General features: G+C 39.9%; 1 protein-coding gene across 6 annotated transcripts in view; it reads right to left on the bottom strand.

Moving 5' to 3' along the window:
- The window catches only part of LOC121020562 (cytidine monophosphate-N-acetylneuraminic acid hydroxylase), a 127118-nt gene that overhangs the window by 15071 nt on the left and 95060 nt on the right, over window positions 1-16987 (bottom strand). For all 6 annotated transcript variants that reach the window (XR_005786191.1, XM_040460641.1, XM_040460640.1 and 3 more), the window contains one exon: window positions 1750-1890. Coding sequence is in view for 5 of the 6 variants with exons in the window: in XM_040460641.1 (XP_040316575.1) it covers window positions 1750-1890 (141 nt within the window). In the remaining variant the exon portion in view is untranslated. The remainder of the gene's footprint in view (window positions 1-1749; window positions 1891-16987) is intronic.

The raw sequence follows: 16987 nt of genomic DNA, 5'->3' as shown, positions 1-16987 counted from the left end.
CTCTCCGTCCCTCTCATTCGCTCCCTCTCAATTACTCTACTGGTGATCCCTTCCCCTCTGAGACCTAGCTCAAGTGCCAGAGATTTCAGATTGAGCTTTTCTTGACCACACTTCCTGTTCTCCCACCCCCTCCTCCCCTCACCAGGCAGAGGGAAGCACTTAGCCTTCCACGTCCCTCACACTCCGTGTCATTACTGAGAACCCAACAGCGCTACGCTCTTGTCACCCAGAATGTTCGGTAAGATGCAGTGATACAAATGCACATCCCCAGGCTCTACCTCAGATCCAGACCCCCGGGGGGTGGGGCTCAGGGATCTGCATTTACCCAAGTTCCTCAAGGTTATTCTGTTTGCGAATTCCTGCTCCAGGATGCGTCCGGAGGACAGGACCCAGAAGATACGGAGCTCAGCAAACGCCAAATGACAAAGGCTCTCGAATGCCCCTCTAATACCGGAATAATTAACAACTTCTCTTATCCTTGATCTGGAGAGTAAAAACTGCTTTTATCCTAGAAGCACTGGGGGGGGGGGGGATCTTAAAGAATCTGAAGCAGGAAGGAACAGGAACGGTTTTGTATTTTGAAAAGTTTACTCTGGCAGCAATGTGGAGCGGGGGCTTGTACACCTTTTGCCTACGGTCCCTGTAAGAATTAACATTGAATCATTATATCAGGACCCTGGGGGTCCACCAAGGGTACCTCTGACACGAAAGTTTCCTGAAATAATCGTTCCCCTTTATTATAGGCAAGGTACTCGGGTGTATTCTATTCTGTTCGATTTCATTTTTCAGAAATGCAGGTTGTAATGAATGTCATTGATTTTTATGACCCACCAAAAACCACCATGGATTTTGACCAGCAGATTGGAACTGGCTGGTATAGAGAACACAGATACAGGTACAGACAAGTCAGGGGCCACCGTGGGAATCGAGGCTAAAAATTATGAGAAGCTGAATGAAGGCCATGGCAGAAAAGGCTAGAGGCAAGTGATGGAGTTATGGGGGGTTTATGGAGGAGAAAGGACTGGCTTCAACAACCGGTTTCACACAGGAAGTCAGCAAAGGGTCAGAATCGCTAACCCCTGCCTTGGCAGGGGTGAGGCCGGGAGCAGGTGTGCCCTTTTGGTTAACTGTGTGATTCGCTAACTCACCCCATCAGTTTCTAAATTAGGGTGAGGAACTTATGGTTTCATTTGGCTCAAGACAAGTGTTTACAAAAACATAGGTCTGTGACATCAATGTTCACTTTTCTCGAATCGCACCCCCGATGCGAGGCTACTTGCTCAGATGTGCTCTGCGTGGGACAGGCGGTGGGGTAATGTTTATGCTGATATGAAAACCAACTCTCGTGTCCGTTGCGTTTTACTTCTTTAAGGCAACTTCTTTTTGAGCCTATCAACGGTCCCTGATAGGAATAAAACACCCTCACCCTTCATCCTCAAATAAGGTTCTGAGATGAGGAAAACATTTGAGTATTTGTTACGTCGCATGAGAAACCTACGGGAAAACTCAATCTTTTCCCCGTTAGATCTGAAAGATACTTAATGGTTTATTTAAACAGCAAGACTTCCGTTTCTAAAGGTGACGTGTGGATCTGATTCCATGAGAATCTCAGCATGCCAGTCAACAAAGACTTAATATTCCTACAAACGAGGACCTGTCAAAAGGCCACAGGTATGCTCTTTATTTTCTCACAAAATTGAAAACCATTCGTAAACCATCCTTAAGTCTCTATAAAGACTCAAACCAAACCTGTCTGTCGGGTCCTTTAGCATCCGACTCAGATCGAGAGTGGCTCCAGGCCGTGGGGTCCACGTTACCACATCAGAGTTTTTCTTGATAAGATTGTTGAGTTCATTTGGGTCATTTTTGATGTTTGTTTCCTTAATATACCTGTGAAAATAAGAGCATGCTTATGTAAGAAAGCAATTAATTCTCAGATGCACAGTCTGAGTAGCACGATGCTAGAATTTTTTTGTCTCTTCATTCCCACTTACCAATAACTTACCGCATGGAAAAATAAAGACTATACTTGGCCTAATGTCCCTAATTAGGGAAGAATTATTAGTCCAAGAAGTTGTACTTATACTTTGTCTTTAAGTATAATCATATGGTGATTGGATGTAAAAAGACCGACTATTTTTAACAGGTGGGAATAGCACACGCTTGTATTTGATATTAACTAAACGTACAGATGACGAAGTATTATTCGATAGGAATAATACTAAGCACTGACCATGAACTAGTTGACTTTACCTTCACAGCTCTAATGAGACAGCTACCATTCATGCTCTCACCATAGAGAGAAGGGGACTAAGGCTTTGAAAGGCCAGGTGACTTGCCCAAGGTCACCCCCCTGGACGGCAGTGCCCACCCGGCTGTCCACCACACCGCACAGCCAGGAGGCCACAGGAAGGAGCTTCTCCCCCAGTTTGGGATCCAAGTCTGAAAAGTCGCCACTCGTCATGTGCGGTTATACGCGAGAAGACGGCCAGCTGCGAACCAGGAAGCCAGCGCTCACTCTACACTGAATCTGCAACTTGGTGTTGGACTTTCCAGCCTCCTGAGAAATGAACCTCGGTTGTAGAGCACACACAACTTCAGTCATAGCCCTTCCTGACACCTAGCTTCTCACTGTGCTACCGAGCCGAGCCGACCATCTCCCAAATTTAATTCCAAACCACAATCTTTCTGGAAATCACCATTTCAGGGTCATATGGGAAGGTGGTGGTGGGGCTGGGGCAGAGAAGGGGTGATCCAGAGAAAAAGGATTTGTCCCTGTGTTTCACCTGACATGGGTTATATAGACGGACATTTCTATTAAAGGGAATTTAACCTCCTTGAGCTACAACCCGCTTAACTAGACTGGATACAGAATTTTAGTCAGACAAATACAAAACATATGTAAGCACCTGGATTTCTACAGCACCAGGGGACTTACATCACTTTATGACCCTGGAATCCATTCGGCAGATGTGAGTGAAGACGTCACTCCACCCACAGATGCGAGTAGCTTTTCCCTTCCCACTGGCATTAATGAACCTCCAGCAGGGTAGAACTCACTTCAAAGCAGTTGCCACCATTCTGTCTTTTCTTACGACCTCTAGTCTCAAGATGTTCACTGCCTGGTCTGCCTCCCATCTCGTCTCCAAACCACGATACTCTCAGATTACTCTTCCTAAAACACAATGTGTGGTGTTCACAAAATTCTGTCACTTCCTGATGCTTCCCTGTCTCCCTCTCTAAAATAATAATAAAATCAATACCGAGGTGCTGCCCTCTGAGGGGTACCGCGAGCGCTGAGAGCAACATTTGTCCATTGCTTACACACAGAAGAGTGGCTTGCCATTACTTTAAAAGGCAGCATTTTAAGCAGCCAAGTGTCCTGTAATCAAGTATGCACGACATCCGGTTCTTCTCCACATTCTTGGAATTCAGTCTCCTTAATGCCTCTGGAATCTGAATTCCCTTCTCACTCCCCACTGTCACTCACCATCCCCGCCTAGATTATTGTCATAGTTCTCAAACTGGTCTCTAGGATCAGTACTGCCCTTTCCCTTCCCACCGCACAGACACATGACCTAACCCCCGCTCTGATCACATCGCTGTTCCTCATCAGACTCTTTTATTGGGCTCCTCATGCCTTCAAGATAAAAATCCAAGCCACTTGCCGTGGAAGACACAAGGCTGTTCACTGTGTGGCTTCCTGGTTTCTCCCACCACGCCTCACATAGCTTCCTTAGTCCCCTATACTGAGCTCTATCATCTCAGCATCTTACTGTCTTTTCTGGTCAGTGTCTACTCCTACTTCGAAACTGACCCTCACCGTCTCACCCGGTACTCATTTTCTGACCCCCACTGCCTCCTAAACACACAGGTGTCCTACACTTTTCGTGTTGTATCATGATGGTTTTTCTCTTCCAAGAGACGATCGCTTGGAACACTATCGTTTATCTCTGCTTTTTCAGTACCTAGACCAGTGCTGCTCAGAAAATGATAAATGAATGCATAATGAACAGTACTGATCAAAGGAAATGACTTTTTAATCTTAGGTCAGTCTTTACAGAAAGATCAGGAAGATATGGGGTCGCTATATAATTCCACAAGAAGGTGGGAAGAATGGAAACACATCTGCGATAGGATGTATTAAACACAGCAAATAGGACGTGATTAAACATGTGCCGATAGTTCCTCCGAGAACATGGAACGTTCAAGTGAGAACAGTCATGTTTTAATGATGACACAAATGAAGCCTAGAAAAGTCAAATAATTGCTTCTAACGTGTGATAGAGGGAAGACCTAAATTCCATGTGCATGATTTCTTCTATGGTGCTGTGCTGCCTGTAATGGAGGAGAAATCACGGCTGGTCCCTACAGGATTACTGTTATGAAAACTCATCTTGAGGACTGGTTTCTTTATTATCCAATAGATTTATAATAAATTTATAATTCTGTAATATCCAGCAAACTGGTACAATGACATATGCATTGCCTGTCTGCACACGTCTGTCTTTTGTTCACAGAATGCTCCCGGTAGGGAGGACAAAGAGGCTCGTCACAAAGCAGATGGTGCTTGTAGTTGCTCATGAAAACAATATTGCAGTAAGAGGCTGAGTCACTGCATGTACTAAGGATCAAATAAGCTTTATATATAATTACAGAATCTTATAAAAGCAAAATTAATCTATAAGGTAGTAGTATTTAAAATAAAACTGTGCTTCCAATACGACAACATGGATAAGTTTTTCCAAGGGGTTATGGGTGCCATAAAATGCACAACCTGGGGGCGCCTGGGTGGCTCAGTCGGTTAAGCGTCCGACTTCGGCTCAGGTCATGATCTCACGGTCTGTGAGTTCGAGCCCCGCGTTGGGCTCTGTGCTGGCAGCTCAGAGCCTGGAGCCCGTTTCAGATTCTGTGTCTCCCTCTCTCTCTGCCCCTCCCCTGTTCATGCTCTTTCTCTCTTTGTCTCAAAAATAAATAAACATTAAAAAAAAATGTGCAACCTGACTGTATCACAAACATGACTCAAACAAATACACGAGTTTTAACTACCATGGCTGAAGGTGTTAGGAATAACTATTTGCTTTGTTTGTTTTTTAATTAAAAAAAATCAATTTACATTCAGTATTTTTACTTTTTGAGAATGGCTCTGTGAATTTTAACACATGTACAGATGTGAGCAACCGCCACCGCAATCAGTATACAGAACGGTCCTATCACCCCTCAAAACTCTCTCGGGTTGCCCCGTTTCAGTCAAACGCTTCCCCCTAGTCCAACCCCTGGCAACCGCTGATCTGTTCTCCACCCCTGTAGTTTTGCCTTTTCCAGAATGCCTTATCAACAGAATCATACAAGATGTCAACTTTTGAGACCGACTTTCTCCACTTAGTATGATGCCTTTGAGATTTATCCATGTTGTTGTGTGTTATCAGTCTTTTCTTTGCAGTGTATTCCGTGATGTAGACATTGTGGTCTGTTTAGCCACTCACCTGTGAATGATATTTGAGTTGACTTCGTAATCATGAATAGAGCTGCTATTAATATCTGGGTACAGCTTGGGTGTGAATAAAAGTTTAATTTTTTTAGGCCAAATACCCAGGAATGGAATTTCTGGGTCATGTGATAAATGCATGTTGAAAGAAACAGCCAAACAGTTTTCCAGAAGGCTGGGCCAGTTGGACTTCCCAACAGCCATCTGTGAAAGCCCCGTGGCTCTGCATCCTTACCATAACTGGCTACTGTCCATTTTCAAAAGTTTGTTATTTCACTGTGGTTTTAACCTGTATTTCCTAATGGCTAATGATACGAGCACATCATTTCTTATGTTGATTTGCTTCTATATAGCTTCTTTGATGAAGTATCCGTTCAAATGTTGCATCCACATATTATTGTTTCCTGACATTGGTTTCTGAGAGTTCATTATAGATTCTGGATACACGTTGTTAGTCAGATATCTGATTTGCCAATATTTACTCATGGTCTTTAGTGTATCTTTCACAGAGAAAGATTTTTTAATTTTGATGAAGTCCAATATATTAAACTTTTCTCTATGGATTGTTTTTGGTGTTATATGTAAGAAGTCTTTGCCTAACTCATGGTCATGAAGATTTTCTCCTGCCTTTTCCTCTAAAAGTTTTATAGTTTTACATTTACATTTAGGTCTATGATATCCTTTGACTTATTGTTTTGGTATACAATGTGGGGTCTTAATCGAGATTCACTGTTTGCATGTCAATGTCCAATTGCTCTATTAATATTTACCGAAAAACTCTCTCTTTTCTGTTGAATTGTTTTTGCACCTTTGTCAAAAATCAACGGTTATATTTGTGTGGATCTATTTCTGGACTCTCTTCTCTGCTCCACTGATCCATGTGTTTATCCCTTCATCAGTCTCATGCTATCTTGATTACTGTCGCTTTACAGCAAGTGTTAAAAGTGGGCAGCGTGAGCCCTCCAAATTTATTCTTTTTCAAAATTGTTTTGGCTATTCTAGTTCCTTTGCTTTTCCTTATAAGTTTTATAGTTAGCTTGTCTGTATGTACAAAAAATTCTGTCAGGATTTTGATGGGTACTGCACTGAACCTACAGATTCATTGAGAGATAATTAAATAGTGACTATAACAACACACTCTTAACCAATAAATCACAAAATTACAAGGTAAGTGAGAAAATACTTAGTGATAAAATGAAAACAAAAATACAAAATACAAAACCCATGAAATGTAGTAAAGGCTGTGCTCAGAGGAAAATTGATAGCTCTAACATCTGAATTAAAAAAGATCAGTAGAGGGGCGCCTGGGTGGCTCAGTGGTTAAGCGGCCGACTTCGGCTCAGGTCATGATCTCACGGTCCGTGAGTTCGAGCCCCGCATTGGGCTCTGTGCTGACAGCTCAGAGCCTGGAGCCTGTTTCAGATTCTGTGTCTCCCTCTCTCTGACCCTCCCCATTCATGCTCTGTCTCTCTCTGTCTCAAAAATGAATAAACGTTAAAAAAATTAAAAAAAAAAAAAGATCAGTAGAGAGAATCAATGAAACCAAAAGTTGGCTCTTTGAAAAGTTCAAAAAAATTGACAAATCTTTATTAGACAAAGAATAAAAGAAGACACAGATAACTAAAAATCATAAAGAGAAACACTACTACTGACCTTACAGAAAGAACTATAAGATAACACTATGAACAACTGAACACCAACAAATCAAATAACTTAGGTGAAATGGGAAAATTCCTAGGAACACACACAGTGTTTAAACCAACTCAAGAAGAAAATAGAAAACATCCTCATTCTCGAACTCTCCCCTCAATATAGAAAGAAACACTTCCTAATTCACTCTATGAGGTCAGTATTACCCTGATACCAAAGGCAGGTAGGTGACGGGATTAAAACTCCCAGCCGTAAAATAAGTAAGTCATGCAGATGAGAAGTACAGCATAGGCACTATAGTCACTAATATCATAATAATGTTTTATGGTGACAGATGGTAACTACACTTATCTCGGTGAGCAGTGAGTGATGTATAGAATTAACAAATCACTATGTTGTACACCTGAAACTAATATGTCAACTCTTTCAAAAAAAAAAAAGTTGTTAAAGATGTTACAACAAAAGAAAATTACAGACTGATATCCCTTATGAACACAGATGCAAAACTCCTCAACAAAATACCAGCAAACAATATCCAACAGCATACTAAACTGATTATACCCCATGACCAGGTAGGATTTATCACAGAAATGCAAGGGTGGTTCAGCATAAGGCAATCAGTAAGTGTATTTTACCACATTAGTAGAATAAAGGAAAAAAGCACACAATCATCTCAATCGATGCAGAAGACGGATTTTACAAAATTCAATACCCTTTCATGATAGAAAACACTCAGGAAACTAGGAATAAAAGCAAACCTCAACATGATAAATGGTATTTATGAAAAACCTATAGCTAGCAACATGCTTAATGGTGAAAGAATGAAAGCTTTCCCCCTAAGAACAGGAACAAGACAAGCATGCTTGCTTTTACTACTGCTCTTAAAAATAGTACTCTAAGTTCTAGTGAAAGAAATTAGTCAAGGAAAAGAAATAAAAGACGTCTAACTGGAAAAAAAAAAGAAGTAAAACTTTATTTGCAAATGACATGACCCTATCTATAGAAAACCAAAGAATACACAAGAAAGCTAATAAAATTAATAAGAAAATTTAGTAAAGTTGCAAGGTAAGGGCGCCTGGGTGGCTCAGTTGGTTGGGCAACCAACTTTGGCTCAGGTCATGATCTCACAGCTCGTGGGTTCGAGCCTCGTGTCAGGCTCTGTGCTGACAGCTCAGAGCCTGGAGCCTGCTTCAGATTCTGTGTCTCCTTCTCGCTCTCTGCCCTTCCCCAATTTGTGCTCTCTCTGTCTCTCTCTCAAAAATAAATAAACAATAAAAAAAATTTTTTTAAGTTGCAAGGTATAAGGTCAACAAACAAAAATCAGTTGCGCTTCTGTAAACCAGCAAAGAACAACCAAAAAAGGAAATTAAGAAAACAATTCCATTTACAATAACATCCCAAAGAATAAAATACCTGGGAATAAATTTAATCGAAGGGGTAAAAGATTTGTACACTGAAAACTACAAAACACTGCTGAAAGAAATTAAGAAGAACTCAATAAAAGACCTCCTATATTCACAGATTTGAAGAGTTATTATTTTTAAGATATCAATACTCCTCAAAACAATCAGCCTTTTTTGCAGAAATGGGATAGTTGACTGGAATGGAACTGATTCTCAAATTCATATGGAAATACAAGGGTCCCTGAATAGCTGAAACAATTTTGGAAAAGACAAAGTTGGAGGACCACCACCTTGCTACAAAGCTAGAAAAACCAAAACAGTGTGACACTGGCTTAAAAATAGACATATAGACCAATATAATAGAATTAAGAGTCCAGAAATGAACATCGAATACACCTATGGGTAACTGATTTTTGACAAGGGTGCCCATATCTTTCAACACAGAGAGAACTGTCCAGAGACAACTGGATTTCCACAGGCAAAAAAGATTAATTCAGACCCTTACCTCACACCATATACAAAAATTGACTCAAAGTTGATTAACAACCTAAATATAAAGGTTAAAAACCATCAAACTTTTCAAATAAAACATATGAATAAATTTCTGTGACCTTGGATTTGGCAATGTATTCTTAGACATGACACCAAAAGCATAAGCAATGAAAGAAAAATCAACAGATTTGATTTCATATTGATGAAGAACTTTTGTACATCAAAGGTTATTATCAAGAAAGTGAAAACAGAGTCTGTAGAGAGTGGAAGAAAATATCTGCAAATAACACACCTGATAAGGGATTAATACCCATATAATATTTAAACGCTCCTACAATTCAATCATGATAGCCCAATTTAAAAATGAGCAAAATGTCATAGACTCTGAAGTTCTTTCTTGTCTAACAAGAAAGCAGACACAGGATTAAAATGTGAGAGATGGCTAACGTCCGGGAAAAACCAAGAGTCCCAAATAAGGGTCCTTGCCCCATTTTTATTAGGATCAGAAGGCTTACAAACATGGTGATGGACGTGCACAAACAGACAATGAAACTGTGAACATTAACTCATGGGCATGAGGGAAAGGGGGTCTTGAAGATATTCAGGGTTTAGGGGTTTGGGTTAATACAAAACAAAATCCTGGCACCAGGTGGCTGGGTAGAAGGTTGCTTACAGGGGCATGAGACACCACCTCTGTTTATCTTAGCTAGCCTAGGGGAGGAGACAGATGGGACACATGACCTCAGGGTTAACAAGGCACCTTTTCTTTTGTTAATCATCTCTGATCTGGGCAGCTTCACCGGCAGTGCAGCAGTCTATAGTCCTATTTACTTGTTTACCTAATTTGGTCCTTTCCTCCTCTGAAAGCAGCTTTCTGCTACAGCACTAAATTGGGGGGGTGCTTTCACCCTGAATACCTAATCTTGCTTACCTCATATACCTTTGTATGGGGGCCTTTGCCCTCCTCTACTCTATCTTGGGGGCCTAATCTTGTTTACCCAGGCTTGGGTGTGAGCATCCTATGGCTTTGTAATTCTTTATGCCTATTCACCCATCAGTGCAGGCTCAAGGAATTCCTAAGCTTATTTCCCATAGCAAAGGGGTGCCTGGCTGGCTCAGTTGGTTAAGCTTCTGACTTTGGCTCAGGTCATGATCTCGAGTTCAGAAGTTTGAGCCCCAGGTCGGGCTTTGTGCTGACAACTCAGAGCCTGGAGCCTGCTTCAGATTCTGTGTTTCCCTTTCTCTGTCCCTCCCCCACTCACACTTGCTTTCTCTCTCTCTCTCTCTCTCTCTCTCTCTCTCTTTTAATAAACATTAAAAAATGAGCAAAGAACTTGAATAGATGTTTATGCAAAGAAAATATATAAATAGTTAATAAGCACATGAAAAATGATCAACATTAGTCATTAGGGAAATGCAACACAAAGCTATAATGAGTTACCATTTTACACCTGCTAGAATAGATATAATCCAAAAAATGGAACCAAGTGTTGGCAAGTGGAGAAACTGGAACCCTCGCACCTTGCTAGTGAGAACATGAAATGTTGCAACCACTATGGAAAATAGTTTGGGACTTTCTTTTTTGGCTTAAGTTTATTATTTTGAGAAAGGAGGGGAGGGGCAGAGATGGAGAGAGAATCCCAAGCAGGCTCCACTGATGGCACAGAGCCTAATGCGAGGCTCCATCCCACCAACCATGAGATCATGACCTGAGCTGAAATCAAGAGTGGGACGCTTAACCAACTAGACACCAGGCATCCCCAGTTTGGTAGGTTGTTTAAAGTTAAACATAGAATTACCATAAGATCCAGCAATTTCAGTCCTAGGTATATATCCCAAAAAATTGAAAATAGGAACTCAGATACTTGTATACCACTGTTCATTGAATCATTATTCACAATAGTCAAAAGTTGGACACAGCTCACTTGTCCAACAGAAGAATGGATAAACAAAATGTGGTGTATCCACACAACAGAATATTATTCAACCATAAAAAGGAATGAAATTCTCATACAACTGGGAAGAACTTTAAAGCCATTATGCAAAGTGAAATAAGCTAGACAAAAAAGACAAATATTTTATAATTTTTCTTATAAGAAATATCCACAATAGGCAAATTCACAGAGACAAAAAGTAGATTAGATTTTATCAGAAATGGAGGGAAGGGTAAAGGGAGAGTTACTGCTTGATGGGTGGGGTTTCTGTTTGAGATGAAAAAACAAGTTTTAGAATAGACAGTAGTGATGATTGCATAACACTGTGAATGTAATTAATGCCACTGAATTGCACATTTAAAAATGGTGTAAATGCCAAATTTCATTACATATAGTTTACCACCCCCGCCAAATTATACTGCATCATTACCAAGACGGGCTTCCACCAGGAATGCAATATTGGTTTAACATATGAAAGCCAATCATTAACAGACTAGAATATAATCATCTCAGTAGACACAGAGAAGGCATTTGACATATCATTTGACATTTAAATTAACATATTAATTTAAATATCCATTAAACTATATTTGTAAACTGAATTCTGAAGTTGGCGCTTTCTAAAAACTTTTCTAAGTTAGCACATGTTTACGATAATGTAAAAGCCGTCATCATCATATTGCACTGTTCTTAATGCAAGATGGTTCTATTGACAGATGAAGTATCCCCGAGGGTAAGATGCTTAAAAATATTGCATTTAATAATTAGGATTAGTGATTGGCACTATAGAAACGTACTTAGGGGCACCTGGGTGGCTCTGTCAGTTAAGTATCCCGACTCTTGGTTTCAGCTCAGGTCACGATCTCACAGTTTATGAGATGGAGGCCCACGCCCAGCTTTGCACTGACAGCACGGAGCCTGATTGGGATTCTCTCTCTCCCTCTCTCTCTCTTTCCCTCCCTCCCTCTCTTTCTGTCTCTAAATAAATACATACATACATAAATAAATAAGAAAGAACTATACTTCAGAATATTTTAAAATTTTGTCCTTGATCTTCCCATGTATATTTCTCTACCACAAGAAGTTTAGCTAACCTCCACATTCTCATATAGATACAAAAAATACATGAAAAAGTTTTTTTCCTTGTGATGAGAACTTGTAGGGTTTACTGTCTTAGGAACTTTCGAGCATTCTGTACAGCAGTGTTAACTATAGTTGTGTTAAAGATTACATCCTCATGATTTACTCATAACTGGAAATTTGCACCTTTGACTATCTCTATCACATTCTCCAACCCCAAGCCCCGCGTCTCTCTACTAACTGCAACTCTGAAATCTTTTTATAGGGTTTGGGCTTGGGTGGCCTTTTTTCTTTTTCTTTTTAGATTTGACATATAAGTAAGATAATATGGTATTTATCTTTTTCTGTCTGACTTATTTCACTTAACATGACGTCCTCAAGGTTCATCCAATGTTGTAACAAATAGCGAGTTTTCCATCTTTCGTATGGCTGCATAATATTCTATTGGTATTCCATAATACCACATTTTCTTTATCCATTCAACCACTGTTGGACACTTAGGTTACCTCCTGTTTGGTTTGGGCTATTATAAATAATGCTGCAATGAAATTGGAGGTGCATTTCTTTTCAAGTTAGTGCTTTCATTTTCTTTAAATAAATACCCAGACGTGGAATTGCTAGATCATACAGTCTTTCTATTTTTCATTTTTTTAAGGAACCTCCATACTGTTTTCCATGGTGGCTGCACTAATTTACGTTCTATTAACAGTGCTAAGGGTTCTTTCTCCACATCCTCTCCAACACTTATTTTTTTGTGGTTCTGATAATAGTCATTCTGATAGGTGTGCAGTAATATTTCCTTGTGGTTTTGATTTGCATTTCCCTGATGCCTCGTGATATTGAGCACCTTTTCACATACCTGTTGCCCATCTGAATGTCTTCTTTGGAAAAATGTCTATTCAGGTCCTTTACTTGTTTTGAAGTTGGATTATTTTCTGCTGTTGAGTTGTAGGACTTCTTTATATATTTTGGGTATTATCCCCTTAGGAAATCTATGGTTTGCAAATACTTTCTCCTGCTCCATAGGTTGCCTTTTCATTTTGAATATGACTTCCTTTGCTGTGCAAAAGCTTTTTAAATATAGTCCCATTTGTTTATTTTTGCTTTTGTTGTCCTTGCTTTTGTTGTCAAATCCAAAAATCATCTCCAAGCCCCATGTCAAGGAGGTTACTGCCTATGTTTTCTTCTAGGAGTTTTATGGTCTCAGGTATTACATGTAACTCTTTAATATATTTTGAATTAATTTTCTTGAATGGTGTCACACAGGGGTCTAGTTTCATTCTTTTACATGTGACTATCCAATTTTACCAGGACCGTTTAATGAAGAGTGTCTTTTCCCCAGTGAATATTCTTAGCTCCCTTGTCAAAATGTTTATTTCTCAGGTGTTGATTCTGTTCCACTGGCCTATGTGTCTGTTTTTAATGCCAATACCATACTGTTTTGATTACTCTAGCTTTATAATATAGCTTGGAATCAGGAAGTATGATGTCTCTTGCTTTGTTCTTCTTTTTAAGGGCTGCTTTGGATATTTGGGGTCTTTTGTGGGTCCGTACAAATATTAGGATTATTTTTTCTATGTCTGTAAAAAATGCCTGTGGAATCTTGATAGGGATGACACTGGGTAGTATGGACACTTTGACAATATTAATTCCTCCAATCCATGAACACAGATTATCTTTCCATTTATTTGTATCTTCTTTGATTTCTTTCATCAACGTGTTATATTTTCAGTGTAGAGATCTTTCACCTCCTTGCCTAAATTTACTCTTAAATATTTTATTATTTTCAGTGCTATTGATATTGTTTAATGTCTTTTTCAGATAATTTGTCATTAGTATACAAAAACCCTGATTTTGTATGTTCATTTTGCATCCTGCAGCTTAACTGAATTTGTGGATCCCATTGAGTTTTTGATGACATTGTATGATTTAAACATTTTTTAAATGTTTTATTTATTCTTGAGAGACAGCATGAGTGAGGAAGGGGCAGAGAGAGAGAGAGGGACACAGAATCCGAAGCAGACTCCAAGCTCTGAGCTGTCAGTACAGAGCCCGACATGGGGCTCCAACTCACAAACTGTGAGATCATGACCTGAGCCGAAGTTGGATGCTCAACTGACTGAGCCACCCGGGAGCCCCTGTGTGATTTTTATAGTTGCTGCTCTGGGGATTGCAATTAACATACTTAACTTTCCAGTCTACTTAAAAATGTTGTAGCGCTTATGGTAGAATGTCAAAAACTTTCCACTACACAGGGCCCTTTATGTTAGTGTTGTCTTATGTATCACACCGGCATACATTGAAAATCCCATCAGACCATGTTATAATTGTTGCTTTCAACTGGTTAACATTTTTTTTAAAGAACTTAGGAAAAAATGTCTTAATGAGCAGACAGTTATTACCATTTCTGTAGCTCTCTCTCTCATTCTTGAAATTCCAAGTTTCTCTTTAGTACCATCTTCCTTTCCTCTAAAGAACTTTCTGTAGCATTTTCTTTTCATGTTTATTCATTTTTTCATAGAGAGAGAGAGAGATAGTGTGAGCAGGAAAGGGACAGACAGAGTGGGAGACACAGAATCTGAAGCAGGCTCCAGGCTCTGAGCTGTCAGCACAGAGCCCCATGTGGGGCTCAAACCCAGGAACTTGGAGATCATGACTCGAGCCAAAGTCAGATGCTCAACCGACTGAGCCACCCAGGTGCCCCTCTTTAGCATTTCTTTTAAAGTAGGTCTGCTGGTAATGAATTGTCTTCATTTTGGATCATCTGAAAATGTCTTTATTTTACCTTCATTTCTGAAGGGTATTTTCACTGGATATAGTCTGGGTTGACAGTTCTTTTCTTTAAGCACCTTAAAAATGCTTTTCTACTACCTGCTGGTTTCTGTGGTTTATGATTAGGAACCCACAGTTACTTGAATGTTCCTCTATGTTTAAAGCATTATTTTTCTCTGCCTGAATTTCTGTTTTTCCACAGGTACAGACCATCTCCTTCCTCTTCCGATCCAACCTAAGTCTGGAGGGCAACTCCATTCTTAACTTCTCAGGTAGGGATGCCTTTGTGGGTGCCGTCAGGAAAAGCCTTTCCTTCTCAAATTTAGCTTAAAGATTAAGACACTTAAAATGTCCATTACCTTGTCTGGTTCCTCTTCTGTGGTCACACCTTAGACTACAAGATCAGCTCAAAGGATGTCATTTATCTGCATTCAGGCCACAAGCTTTGACATGAAACGTGTTTATTTAAGCCAAATAAGGAAATGCTCTGTTCTCCTTCTTTTTTAACTGGAGCTTCTACAATACTTCATCGCTGGCCTGGCTTTCACAACTTTCCACGGTGTCATGTGGCAAATATTGCCACTGAGGTGATACTGTTTACCTGAGTGACCGTAACTAAGAATATGTAAGCAGTAGAATAACCCGTTTTAATCTTCTTCAACAGACTCTCTTGGACTTAGAAATGCTTTCTCTTTGTGTCTTTGAACCTATGTCCACCATTGTCCAAGACAGTGAGTTATGTGACAACATGGCAAGCATTACCACAGTCCAGTCTCTCAGTCCTCAGGTATTTCCATGTGGCGTGACAGCTGTGGATGACAGCGGGTTCTCTTCCCCACCCCTTTCTCCATTACCTTAAGGAACAGATAACCTTTAGCTGGTAGGCACAGCGGTTGTGAAACTGTTGAAGTAGTTCTGTGTCAGCTGGTTAAAAGCTGCTTCTCTGAGTTCCTGAGTGTCTCCTTTGCTACCCTGAGACCTCCTGGCTCTCTCTCTCTCTCAGTTCCATCAGTTAGAAGATTAAAGCTTGTGGGAGCGGAGCCTTCAGGACCTGATCCAGCATTAACTGGTGTGTGTTCTGATGGCTATCCCGGTTCTTAACTACATTGAATCTTAGCGCCATTTAAGTGAAATCTTTGTGCTATGTCCACCATAGTAGGTACTGGGAAGTTTGTTTTGGTTACATTAACTGCTGGCCATGTAGCTCTATACCAAGATTGAGTGTGAGACAGAGTTATCTACTGATCACTCTATTTTCTTTAGAAAACTAAAGAATTTAGGGAAAACCTGAGGGGAGTTTCTGAGGGCCATCAACTGCCAGCAGTATTGGAGATGCTCATTCCCTTGGTTCTGTGTAAGTTTCACTCGACATCGACAACCCTTCCCTGGTTCCCTAAGTCCTTCATTTGCTGTCTACCTCCGTTAATTCAACTCATGTCTATCCTCTGTCGGTCAGATTAAACATGCATCAATAGGGCTAATAGATGGGCATGTCTCCTGTGTTACCAAAGGCTCCTAAATTTCATTCCTACTTTGGCGCTGTTTCTTGTGATAAGATTGCTTTTGACATACGCATTTTTAAAAGGTGTGTATGTTTATACACGAACACATTCTTTGAATTTATATCGAGGCTTATCCAGCGATTCCAAAAGATTTCTTATAAGGGCTATGCTCCTTCAAAGTAAGAAGTTCTTAGGGAAAAAAGTACATCTGGGTTTCTTTTTAAGTTTAAAAACGTAACTGATATAGCTGCTGAGTGGGGAGGCACAGTAACATTTCAAGTACATGGACCTTCCTTATAGAAAACACAATTGAGGACTAGAAAAATAAACAGTATTTCTCTAGCCACAGTAATTACAGTTCTTCTCAATGGGACACATCTTGATCAGAGTACATCTCAATTCAAACACTAACGTTTCATCAAGAAACTGTATCAACATTTAAATTTCATAATACTTACGGTTGAAAGAGTAGATTCTCTTGTTCAAGCTATTCCAAACATGCTTAAAAGTTTTTCAGTAAGTGAATCATGCACCAAAAATATTTTTTCATGTCATACTCACATGTACGTTGATAAAACTGCTTCATCTTTCTTGGGAAGAACTGATTTGACTTTGAAGCAAAATGGATTTGTTTTCAAACTACCCAAGTTTATTGCCCAAGTTTAG

This window comes from Herpailurus yagouaroundi, unplaced genomic scaffold (genome assembly GCF_014898765.1).
Source record: "Herpailurus yagouaroundi ecotype Mexico unplaced genomic scaffold, PumYag 250, whole genome shotgun sequence".
Lineage (NCBI taxonomy): Eukaryota > Metazoa > Chordata > Mammalia > Carnivora > Felidae > Herpailurus > Herpailurus yagouaroundi.
This window is presented reverse-complemented; position numbering and strand designations above follow the sequence as displayed.